Here is a 13,126-nt window from a genome sequence, read left to right as displayed (position 1 = left end):
TCTAATATGCTATACTCTTATGAAATTCTGCTTCTTGCTTTTTGTCTGTCTCCCCCTCACTAGAAAGTTAAAATCTACCAAGGGCAGGAATCTTTGTGTTTGTTTACTAATAAATTGCCAGCAACTAAAATAGTATCTGGGGCTTTCCTGGTGGCTAAGTGGTAAAGAACTCACCTGCCGATGTAGGAGATGTGGATTCAGTCCCTGGTCCAGGGAGATCCCACATGCTGTGAAGCAACCAAGCCCGTCTACCACAACTGTTGAGTCTGCGCTCTTGAGCCCTCAAGTTGCAACTACTGAAGCCCGAGCACCCTAGAGCACCCTAGAGCCCCTGCTCCACCACAAGAGACACCCCCACAGTGTGTGCATGTGTGTGTGTGCGTTAGTCGCTCAGTCCTGTCCGACTCTGCGATCCCACAGATTGTAGCCCACCAGGCTCCTCTGTCCATGCTGAGAAGCCCGCAAACCACAACTATAGAGTAGCCCCTGCTCTCCACAACCAGAGAAAAGCCTGCACAGCAATGAAGACCCAGCACAGCCATAAATAAATAAGTAAATAGAATAGTATCTGTCACTTAGTAGGTGCTCAAAAATTGCTCATGATGTAAATGAACAATTTTTTATTTCCCTGTTATAAATCAGAGTGATGATTCAGGGCCCCTCATTTCCTTACATAGATACATGGATACAAATGTGAATGGTGTATGCCAAGCACATTGATTTCACTGAAAGAAAGCTATCATTCATAGGACACCAATTACCATTTTGGGGGAGCATAAACTGACCTAGCCTTTAAGTGTCTTAACATCTTAAATTTGTTAGGAAGTAACAGAATTTGTTCTAGAGTAACAGAAAAAAATACAATGTTCTGCACTTGGGAAAAGGTCATACCTCATTTTTCTCCTTGAGTTTTGTGATCATAACAATCACGGGACTGTCCTCCTGCCAAACCATCTGCCAGAAATCATTCACGGTGTTGATCATGGGGCCCTGTGTGGCGATGAATGCTTTCTCTTTGCCACTGTAGCCCTAGTTTGAGAAAAAAAGAAAAAATGTTGGCTCTGAAGTCCATGCCTTGCACTGAAAGTTTAGGTGAAATATCTTCAAAACAAAACAATTCTGCAGGTCCAAAAGCTACATACTTTCACGGCTTCATTGATTCAAGCACCACCATTCTAGTGGTTATTCTCTCAACAAGTCGAGCATAGCACATGGTACTGAGGGTTGTCAAGTGCAGTCCTCCCCAGAGCACCTCAGAGGGAGCACTGTGGCCACAGACACACAGGAAAGGAAGACCTACCGACATGGATTATGACCAAGTGAGCAAAACAAAACTTGCTGGTAACCAAGTTAAAACAAAATTAATCTATTCTGAGGGGTGAAAAAAAAACCCCAACAATTCCAGACAGTAAATCAACATGCTTATCAGAAAGAAATTTAGGTTTATTTACTTACCCTAATATAATTAGCATTGATGTAAGTGCTCAAAGAATCAGTTACATTTTTTGGTCTTAAACATACTCTACTGAGGGGATCTAATGAAGAAAACAAGAAAGAATAGGTTAGCCAGATTTACTCTTTTAAGTTTCTTAGAATGTCAGTGGGGCTTCCCTGGTGGCTCAGATGGTAAAGAATCTGCCTGCAATGCAGGAGACCTAGGTTCCACCCCTGGGTCAGGAAGATCCCCTGGAGAAGGGAAGGGCAACCCACTCCAGTATTCTTGCCTGGAGAATCCCATGGACAGAGGAGCCTGGCAGGGTACAGTCCATAGGGTTACAAAGAGACATGACTGAGCACGCATGTATCTATCATCAGTTTTCTGTGTGTACATAGAGTACATACTCTAGTCACAAGGGTCGAGGGCAATCTCCCAACTACTCCACATTCTTGCAGATTCTGTGCTTTTGCACATATTGTTTCCTTGCCGTCTCTGCATGGGTAAGTTGTCCTCATTCTTCAGGGCTCAGTTCAAGAGATACTTTCTTCCTGAAGCCCTCCCTTGTCTTCCTGGCAGAATTAGGCATTCTCTTCTTTGCTCAGGCTGCTTGAACTTTATTTTAGTATTTAACATCTTGTATTTTAAGTGCTTCAATTCTTTCTTGCCCTCAATGGATTGCAATGAGCCCCTCGAGAACAAAGACTGTCTTTAATTAACTTTTATATCTTTTGTGATTTTTACTTGATATGTGGCTCAGAGTGGGTTTAATATTGAATTAATTTCAATTATAAAGAGTTAAAATAATGCTTTTCTTCTAGATTTTTCTCTTTTCATAGCAAAGGGGACGAGAAACTTCAATTTCTTTTCAGTATCCACTGATTATTAAAAGTTTCCACGAATGGCCTAAACCACTCACACTTGAAAAGAGGCCCACTTCCTTCAGTTTTTATAATGCCTATGATGTATATTATTTACTGGGAACTCAACCCCAAAATTGCTTAGAAGCAGGTTTCTTGTCAAGCTAAACAAAATTTATGTTGAAAACTGATAATTTACAGTATTTCCAAATATTTAGAGATCTTGAAATACTTAAAAAAAACCAAGAATATAATATATGATGAATAGGAGAAAATGAAAATGAACTGAAGCCTTTTTAAAGCTAGTGTAGTCTAATAAAAAGCTAAGTATTAAAAAGCAAAATTTTGTCATTACTGTCATCATGTATTATTGCTTTCATCTTTACTGTTATAATTTTATTCATGCAGTGCATGAATTCAATGTTACATTGGACACTGATCACATTTGCTCTTCTCTCCTGCTCTTCTCTTTTTATTTCCTTTGCTTTCTTCCTTTCATTCTTTTCTCCCTTCCCTTCTTCCTTACACCCTTTTCCTTCCTCCCTCCTTCCCTCTCTTCTTCTTTCTTCTTTCCTTCTTGTTTCTTTTTCCCTCTCTACAAAGTATTACACACACATAGGTCTGGTGTACAGAGCACATGAAAGTCTGCCCTCTTCTCCATCTCTTTACCTCTGGCGATCTTAAGTCTTCTATTTAATAGACAAAATGATACATGGATCCTGATATTTTGATTAGAATCACATCAGATTTTGTCAAAGGTTATACTGGGCTGACTCAGTGCACATGAATTTGAGCGAACTCGAGGAGACAGATGACAGAGGAGCCTGGCGTGCTGCAGTTCTTGAGGCTGCAAAGAGTTGGACATGACAGCAACTGAACAACATACTGGTCTGAAGATTTCCTCTTCAGGAAGAAATGTGTTTAAGGTTTGAAGTCAGAGAGGAAGCTATTAGATAAGGGAAAAGTGTATCACTGCTAGTCATGGACAAAGGCAGAGATGAGAGGAATAGGACAGTTCTCAGAGATGAATTCAGGAGACGTGGGAAACGGACGGAAGGGCAGGGACTGGTCACACCTTCAAGGTGATTGGGAATCATCTTCAAGTTTGTTGTGGAAGAGAGAGAAGAATCTAGGCCTGCTTTGTCCAATATGGTAGCCACTAGCCAAGTGTAGGTAAATTCAAGTTAATTAAAACAAAGCAGAATTTAAAAGTCAATTCCTTGGGACTTCCCTGGTGCTCCAGTGGCTAAGACTCCACGCTCCCAATGCAGGCCACCCAGGTTCTATCCTTGATCAGGGGACTAGATCCCACATACTACAGCTAAAGTGCTCACAGGTTGCAACCCAAGATGCAGCATAGTCAAATTAAATAAATATTAAAAAATAAAAATAAGCTGCTTTCTTTTTTAACAAAAGTCAGTTCCTTGGGTGCACTCACTTTACTTCAAATGCTTATTGCCACATGCAGCTAATGACTATCTCATGGGAGACACAGGCTTGCCAGGTGGCGCTAGAGTTAAGGAACCCACCTGCCAATGCAGGAGACCTAAGAGACACAGATTCCATCCCTGGGTCAGGAAGATCCCCTGGAGAAGGAAATAGCAACCCACTCCAGTATTCTTGCCTGGAGAATCCCATGGACAGAGGAGCCTGGCAGGCTACAGTCCACGGGGCCACAAAAGAGTCAGAAGACTGAAGTGACTGAGCACTCAGCACCCATGGGAGATAGGGAACATTTCCCTCATTGTAGAGAGCTTTTGTGGACAGTGGTGATTTTGCCAATGCAGTGATGGTTATTATGTGAAAACAGGGCTCTTTAGTACTCTGTTTCTGAAACTGTAAATGTTCCCATAGTCAGTGTTCTTATTGTCTGGAATTGTTTCTGGGATTAATGATGAATTCACTAGGAAGATAAAGAAAGGAGAAACGAACATTTGCTGAGGGTTTACTATTTGTTGGAACTTTCCAAGCCATTTTCCACATATGATTATGTAATTCTTTCAACAGCCTTATAGGGTAGTATGACTATTACTATTTTTAAGGGCAAAGAAAGGCTGGCACAGAAAAATGAAGTAGCCTGCCATAAATTGTAAATATTTTCGCCAGGATAGGAAATCAAGTCTAACTCCAACATTCTGCTTGAGTCATACAACTTGTTGCCTTAATGAGTGGTTCACTGATTTGCATATCTACTCTGTTTTAGGCACATAATAAAATAAAAGAGAAAACATAATGTAAGTAGGAAACATTACTAGACTTTACATTTTTAAATAAAAAGTGAAGACCAGAGTAACTAGGACTTTAAAATTTGATTTATATTGTTCTATAGTTGTATAAATAAACTGCATGGACAAAATATACATAAAAATTCTTTGTTGTACAAAAAATTTCACACTGATATCAGTTTTTTTCCCATTGCTCTTGCAATTAAGACATAAAGATATTCTCATCACTAATATTTGTTTATATTATAAAATAATTTGATATAAATTTGACATAAGCACTTTAATCTGCCACTTAAGAATATTCAGAGCCAGGCTGACATTGTACATAGAACAAAAAAAAGCTACATTTTAATTAGTTCTTGGCCATCCATATTTCTGCTGCGAAGCATCCTCCAAATTATGCAGTCTCACTAATATGCACAAGCTGGAAGCTTTTAAACTTAAGAGTTTATTGTAGGTTAAAAAATAAAAACAATTATAATATTTAAAAGCTTATTCATTTAAAAATTATTTTATGCAATGTTTCAAACTTATCCCATCATACAGTCTAAAATAAACCATAAATAGCAGATTTTCATATTCATTCCCATCTTTTCTGATGATTTTCCAACCAATGATGTGACTTGTCCATGCTATATTTACTAGATTATATCTTGCACGACAGGGGGTTGGGTGGGGTATTCAGGCTACAGACATTTTCAACAGAAAATCCGTCATTTGCAACATCATTTGTCAGCACAGGTGCCCTGGTTCAAGTGACCCACCCAGTTCTGGGAATGGAAAAGCTGACACAGGACTATGAAGCAGTTGTCTGATAGCATCTGGGCAGGAAACAGAGAAGCCTGAACTTTAAAACAGTCCTAATAATTTCCAAGTCCTTCTGAGATTAGGTGGTTAAGTATAATAATTGCAATGCATGTTTATGCCCTATTTACTTATGTTTGGTAAATTTGAGATGAAAAAGCCTGAGAAAGAGATACTAGATGTAACACACAGCACTTTCATTCCCTTCAGCCAATTATAGTTAACAAAATATCTTTAAACAATAACTGTATCTTAGGTAAACAGGTTTAACTATAAAGACCAGTTAAAAATATGTTACTGTGAAGTAACTATTACAATGTGTTTCCAACTCTAACAGAAGGGGAATTCCATGAACACTATTAATGGTAATTCTTGCTCTATTAGCATAAATATGGAGAATTTGGAGGTTTATGAAGGAAATAATTAACTGAATTATGAAGACTCTACTATTTCCATGTTAATACTTTGAAACAAACCTTTGGGGCTCCATCTTTCCAGAGTTATTGCCCTGAGATGTCTATGGGTTTTGTCAAGATCCCAACTCCATCTGTTTGTTTAGGTATTGACAATATTGCTTCCTCTCCAAAGTATTTTTGTCTTTCTAGGCAGAATTAATTACTCCATCCTCCTACAGCACTTGGGCAACATTTCTATTCTGGCTGTTGTTGTTGTTTAGTTGCTAAGTCATGTCCTTTGCAACTCCATGGACTCTTACATTGGACATAATTACTCATTTACATGTGTCTTCTCTGGTCCATGACCTCTTTGATATTATATGATTTTCCTTATTCTTTCCTGGTTCCTGGCATTTAGCTCACTGCTTGACATCGAAAAATTTCACGGTTGTTGTTGCTAGGTCACTTCAGTCGTGTCCGACTCTGTGCAACCCCATAGATGGCAGCCCACCAGGCTCCCCCATCCCTGGGATTCTCCAGGCAAGAACACTGGAGTGGGTTGCCATTTCCTTCTCCAATGCAGGAAAGTGAAAAGTGCAAGTGAAGTCGCTCAGCAGTGTCTGACTTAGCAACCCAATGGGCTGCAGCCTACCGCTCCTCCGTCCATGGGATTTTCCAGGCAAGAGTACTGGAGTGGGTTGCCATTGCCTTCTCCGAAATTTCACAGAGTTAAATTTAATTTTAAAATAGTCTAAGCAGTGTTTCTCAAAGTGTGGTCCTGGTATCACCTACATCAGAATCACCTGTTTGGTAGAAGTACAGATTTCTGGGCCCAACAGAACCCATTTAAACAGAATCCCCAGGGTGGAGCACAGGATGCCACATTTTTAACAAGGACTCAGATGATTGCTATGCATAATGAAGTCTTTCTGTAAAAGCATTTTTTTGAGACATAATTCATATACCATACAATTCACTTGTGTGAGGTGTACCATCACAGAGTTTATTTTTATTTGTTTAATTCACAAAGTTGTACAGCCATCAGTGATGAAAGGCATGTGGGCAGATGTGTTTGGGTTTGAATCTTGCTTCTTTAATATCTACAAATCCTCTGTAAGAAAGGAACAATAATATCTTTCTGAGTTATGAGAGTAACGCTGAGCACTTAATCATGTGCAAAGCACTGGGCTTTACAACAGCCCTGTGAGGTGGATATTACTACTTTTATCTCACAGATGAAGTTAAGGAATTTACCCAAGGCCATAGAGTAAGTGCTGCAGCTGGATATGAGCCCCAACAGTTTGGCTCTGTAGGCAGCCCTATAGACTTTTCTGTAAGGATGCGAGATAAATATTTCTAGCAAAGGCAACATTTTCATTATCTCCCAAACAAACTCAATACCCTTTTCTTTTCTTTTCTCATGCCTCCCAACACTTGACAGCAACTATAGTTTCTATCTCTACAGATTTGCCTAACTGGACACTGCATATGAATGGCCTCATGCAATATGAGGCTGTGATGGCTTCTCTCACTTAGTATATGTGTTCAGGGCTCATCCAAGTCGTAGCATGCATCAGTACCTCATTGCTTTTTATTGCTGAATAATACTATATTATGTGAATATACAACATTTTATTTATCTATTCATTAGGTGATGAATATTTTGGTTGTTTCTACCCTTCGAGCTATTACGACTAATACTGTTACAAACATTTGTGTACAGCTTTTGTGTGGACACATGTTTTTATTTTTCTTACATATATACCTAGGAGTAAAATATCTGAATCATACAGTAACTTTAGGTTTTACCTTTTGAGGAATTAGCAGACTGTTCTTCAGTAGCTGTACCTACCATCAAAGTATGACGTTTCCAATTTCTCTACATCCTTGCCAACTCTTTCTACTGTCTTTTTTAAAATTATAATCATGTGGATATGAAGTGGTATCTCACTGCGGTTTTGATTTCCCTGATGCCTAATGGTGTCGAGCATCTTTTCATATGTTTGTTGGCTATTTGTATATCTTTTATGGAAAAATGTCTATTCAAGTCCTTTGCTCATTTTAAAATTGAGTTATTAGTTTTTTTATAATTGAGTTCTAATAGTTCTTTATTTATTATAGATACAAATCCTTTATTAAGTGTATAATTTATAAATTTTCCTGCCATTTTATGTCAGTGTCATCTTTTTAGTTTTTTGATGGTACCCTTAGAAGCACAAAACTTTTAAATTTTGATCAAGTTCAATTTATTTTTTCCTTTTGTTGCTTATACTTTTGGTGTCATATCTAAGAAACCATTGACAAATTCAAGGTCATGAGGATTTACATCTGTTTTATGTGAAAAGTTTTATAGTTTTGGTTCTTACATTTAGAATATCCATTTTGATCTTATTTTGAATTAATTTTTGTATGTTGTGTGAGGCATTTTATTTTTTGCAGGTGGCTATCCAGTTGTCTCAGCATCATTTATTGAAAAGACTATTCTTTTCCCCTGAATTATTTGACACCCTTTGTGAAAATTAATTGACCATAATGTAAAGTTTAGAACCATGTGTCTACTGGAATTGTGAGAAATGTAATAAGAGTAATACAAGATAAAATTATTAACCTTAGCCCATTCTAATGATTATTAGTTTTTTTCTTTTTTTGGCTGCACCACTTGCAGGATCTTAGTTCCCCAACCAGGGATTAAACCTGGCCTTAGCAGTGAAAGCACTGACTCCTAACCACTCCACCTCCAGGGAATTCCACTTTAATGATTATTAGTCTTGAGCTGTGTTTGCAATTCCAAATTTGGTGTGTATATGGAAGTTGTGAGGATGGGAAATGTTGAGGGAGGGGTACAACATAAACTATTTAATTCAAGAAACTTACTTGGCAAAATGGTCTTATAGCGATTTTTGGTTCCATGACGTGGAATGTCAATTTCTTTGGGATCCACAAAGTTCATTGGTATTTCCTGAAAAAATAAGTGATATCAAATACTGTATCTAATGCTGCCACAAAGAAAATCTTCACGGGGGGCCATCTGATCCAGAGCTCTATTGGACTTCAAAGTCATTTATAAAAAAACAGACTAACACCTCTGATTTGCCAACACCCTTCCTTTCCTAAACACATCAGCTGCACCCTGACAAGCTGACTCTAAGAAATGGCTTTGTGTGTTAGATAGTATTATTTGATATGTAGTTTTTAAAGAGACATAGAAAAGTTTGGTTAGGTTTTAAGAATCCTGTTCTGACATAATTGCTGGGAATTTATAAACAGGTGGCTGAAATTTTTTTCAACAGTGTATTTAGATTTCTTCCAATCTGTAGATTTAATACTAAATTTTTTTATTATGATAGATTCTGTCTTAACATTAATTGTGACTCTTTTAGGATTATGAAAAACTTCCCCTCAAATGGTAAATATAAAGGGAATTTTTGTTGATCTAAGTAATAATGATATGATGCATTTTTGTATTAAGAAATGGTTTTTAATTTTACTGTCCCATTTCTGTTTGTAAGTGCAATATTTGTAGTGAAGGGCATTTAGACACTGTCTTCTAGCAATTAACAAGAATACAAATATATTTATTAAGTCAGAATATATGCCAAATGATAGAGGAGGGAACAATTAGAGCAGGAGTCACTCTATATATTAGACCTAAAAGGTGAGCATCTGATGCTGACTGGAACAAAGGAAACAGTAAGCCAAAGTTTTCAAAAGGTTCTAAACAAATATTTAAGGAGCTGATTATACAAAATGGTATGTTTTCTAACTTAAAATTCTGCAAAGGATTGCTTAGATAAATGTGAATTAAAATACCTTTTATCCCTGGATCACATAAAACAATATTTTTGTTACCTACACTTTCTCAAAAGAAAATAAAACTTGACAGCCTAGGATTCATTGAAATGAAAGAACTTATCTACAAATGTATTTAAATTGTCCTTGTTTTCAGGCGATCCGAAAATTCAAGAAAAGCCTGACTATACTATGAATTTAAGACTCGGTCCATAGAGAGGAGTAGCTTACTTTAAAAACATCATTTCTGAAACTTGCATTATTTTAGATATTTATAATTTATTCTTGTTCTTTGCGCCAACTAAATAAGTTCACAGTTTCAAGTTACCAAAGTAAGCAAAATTGTTGACTGTTCAATAGAAACCACTTGTTCATGCTTAGTAATTTCAAACAGGTTAGTCTGTTTTGGCAAAGCTGTGATTAGCTCTATTCCTCCCATTCTTTCTTGTTGTCTGACACACACAATTTATCATCTTCCAGCATTCTCTCTCTATTCCTTGCTGACCTCATCTTCCCTTTCAGGGAAGTAGTCCATGTTAAAGGCTTGTCTTATTGAACAAAGAGCTATCTGCAGTTCGAGAAACAAACCTTTGGCCACTTACATGACCATTGATTGGCTTGTTTAATCCCCCAGGTTTCATTTTCTTCATACATAAAGAGAATACATGCTACAAAGTCTAATTTTACAACTGCATGCTTAGTGCTTTACTTTGGATACTTAACAGGTGATGAAAGTAATAGATCAAACCTATGGCTGGCTCAGGAAAGGGTGGTTGCAAACACCTGACTAACACCTCAGTGTTCAATTTATTATACCCAACGGATATGGCTTGAAATGTACATCTGCTTTAAGATGCAAGTGGTTCTATAAAATGGATATTCCCCTTGGGAAACAGTTGGACAACTTAAGAAGGTCTAATGTGTCTCCATGCTCTCTGGATAAAATGTGTTTTATGTATTATCACTAGCAACAATGATGGGTCATCATCATCTTTAGCTATATGAAACTCACCATTATTTTTAGCCTACATTTAGTCTTCCTTTTGTGTTTCTTATTTCATTAAAAGAAACTATATGTACCCTGTTGCTAAGTCTAAAAATGGGAGTGTCGTTCCTACCTTTCCTTTTTCTTGGCAGACTTACCTCATTAAGGCCACTTCTTGTAAACTCCTATAGTGAAGTCGCTCAGTCGTGTCCGACTCTTTGCGACCCATGGACTGTAGCCCACAAAGCTCCTCCGTCCATGGGATTCTCCAGGCAAGAATACTGGAGTGGGTTGCCATTTCCTTCTCCGATAGACTCCAATATAGACTCCTATAGACCCTTCCAATTTTCACTGCTACTTCTTTAGTTTTGACTAATCACAGCTTCACAGGATAATCTCTAGAGTCTCCAAAATACCTCTTTCTAATGCAGACTCTACTGCCAATAGTAATTTTTTAAAACTTTTTATTTTATATTGGAGTATAGCCTATTAACAATGTCGGGATAGTTTCAGGTGGACAGCAAAGGGACTCAGCCATACATATACATGTACCCATTTTCCCCTAAGCTCCCTCTCATCCAGGTTGTCACATAACATGGAGCAGAGTTCCCTGTGCTATACAGCAGGTCCTTGTTGGCTCTCCATTTAAAATACAGCAGTGTGTATCTCTCGATCCCAAACTCCCTAACTGGATAGTAATCTTTTTTAAACACAAGATAAATCCAAACCTTTAGTAACATATTAAGTCTTAGATTTGTTTTATGTCTGAGGCTCAATTTTTGTTACTTCCCACCTTAATTTTAATGCTCCTGTCAAACTGAACAATTTAATTCCCCAAATAGTGACAAGCAAGCCTGCTCTGTCATCCTGGAATGGTCAGCTCCTTCGTGCCACTTCTTTGCCTGGTCAGCTTCTATACCCTCTGCCTTAATTTAGGTATCACGTCCTAGTTTGAACACGCACCAGTAGTTGATGAGATGCAGGGTGGACCTGAAATCTTTGCACTGGTAACCTTTAGAACTGTAACCATTTTACTATGAGCTGACAGTGTCATTTAGAATGTGCCTCTAGTGGCTAGAATATCAAAATGCCTCCTGAAGAGTGAATAACAAACAGCAGGCTTACCATGAATTCACTTTGGAGTAAGTGTGAACTTGCCACGACGTCCCTCAGCTGCGACCTTGTGAGAATTCGGCTGGCTGATTGCAGGTACTCCATGGCTACCTTCTCCCGTGGGGTTGGTATGGCCACAAAGGGTTCAACATTGCCCAAGCTACTCATGTCCAATGTAAGAGATACGTTGGACCCTCGCCTACATTGGAGGAAAATGCTATTAGGTTTAAACACTGTATGGATTGTTTTCAGCAGATCAGTTTGTCTTCCTGTATATACACATAATTCAACGAGAACTATGATAGAAATAAGGACCTTCTTTTAGGGTACCATAATTGATGATAGCAATTACTGTAGTTTCTCTACAGCAAATGGACAGTTTTGTTGTTGGAGAAACCACTCTGAACTGAGAAAATGAACTATAGTTTATTAAGGGATATAGCTGCTATGGAAATAATAAGATGGCTAATAAATGAATAAGATGGCTAACAAATTAAGTGAAAAATTTAGGAAAAGTAAACATAGCATTTGAATTGAGGACTAAGATGTGACACAAACCTACTTTATCTGTGTATCTGAGAGTCCAGTATAAAAATTCTGTACCCACCCTAGCTAATATTTTTGACATCAATATACTATACTTTATGATTTTATTAAACACAGGAAGCTCAGAGGAGAAAAACAATCTCTTTATTTTAGTTCAAATGATTGCCATTAAAATAGAATTTAAAAGTTCAAAATGTATTTTTTTATAGTTTCTGGTAAATTCTTAAAAGATAACTTTTTCATTCTGTATACATATGTATATGTTTTGTCCTATATGTATCTATGCATATATGTATGTACTTACATATGTATGTATTTAATCCTGTGATAAACTTACAAGAAGAAGACCACAGACCCTTATGCTAAATTACAATTGAACCTCTCTCTGTGATTTCCCTCTTGTTGGGAGGCAAGGTGTGGTTCTTCCAACATATAAAGGCTCCCTGTGTCCTGAACAGAAGGTGTGAGTGCCTCTTACTAATAACAGCAGCTGTATGGAATCAAGGAGTAACTATCAAATAGCATGTGTTGAGGGTCAAATAGCACATTGAAGTGCTGCACTCAATATGCCAGCAAATTTGGAAAACTCAACAGTGGCCACAGGACTGGAAAAGGTCAGTTTTCTTTCCAATCCTAAAGAAAGGCAATGCCAAAGAATGTTCAAACTACTACACAGTTGCACTCATCTCAGACACTGGCAAAGTAATGCTCAAAATTCTCCAAGCCAGGCTTTAGCAATACGTGATGGATTTCGAAAAGGCAGAGGGACCAGAGATCAAATTGCCAATATCTGTTGGAACATAGAAAAAGCAAGAAAATTCCAGAAAAACATCTATTTCTGCTTTATTGACTATGCCAAAGCCTTTGACTGTGTGTATCACAACAACTGTGGAAAATTCTTAAGGAGATGCAAATACTAGACCACCTTACCCGCCTCCTGAGAAATCTGTATGCAGGTCAACAAGCAACAGTTA

At 37.7% G+C, this 13,126-nt stretch overlaps 1 protein-coding gene across 2 annotated transcripts in view; it reads right to left on the bottom strand.

Annotated features, from left to right (window-relative positions):
• PTPRR (protein tyrosine phosphatase, receptor type, R) overlaps positions 1-13,126 on the bottom strand; it is a 276,685-nt gene that overhangs the window by 40,356 nt on the left and 223,203 nt on the right. For both annotated transcript variants that reach the window (XM_010841511.1, XM_010841512.1), the window contains 4 exons: positions 11,619-11,805; positions 8,594-8,678; positions 1,456-1,535; positions 892-1,029 (listed from right to left, as the gene is read on the bottom strand). In XM_010841511.1, the coding sequence (XP_010839813.1) occupies positions 892-1,029; positions 1,456-1,535; positions 8,594-8,678; positions 11,619-11,805 (490 nt within the window). The remainder of the gene's footprint in view (positions 1-891; positions 1,030-1,455; positions 1,536-8,593; positions 8,679-11,618; positions 11,806-13,126) is intronic.

This window comes from Bison bison, unplaced genomic scaffold (genome assembly GCF_000754665.1).
Source record: "Bison bison bison isolate TAMUID 2011002044 unplaced genomic scaffold, Bison_UMD1.0 scf7180017864163, whole genome shotgun sequence".
NCBI lineage: Eukaryota > Metazoa > Chordata > Mammalia > Artiodactyla > Bovidae > Bison > Bison bison.
Note: the sequence above shows the minus strand (reverse complement) of the source record. Positions and strands in the feature narration are given on the sequence as shown.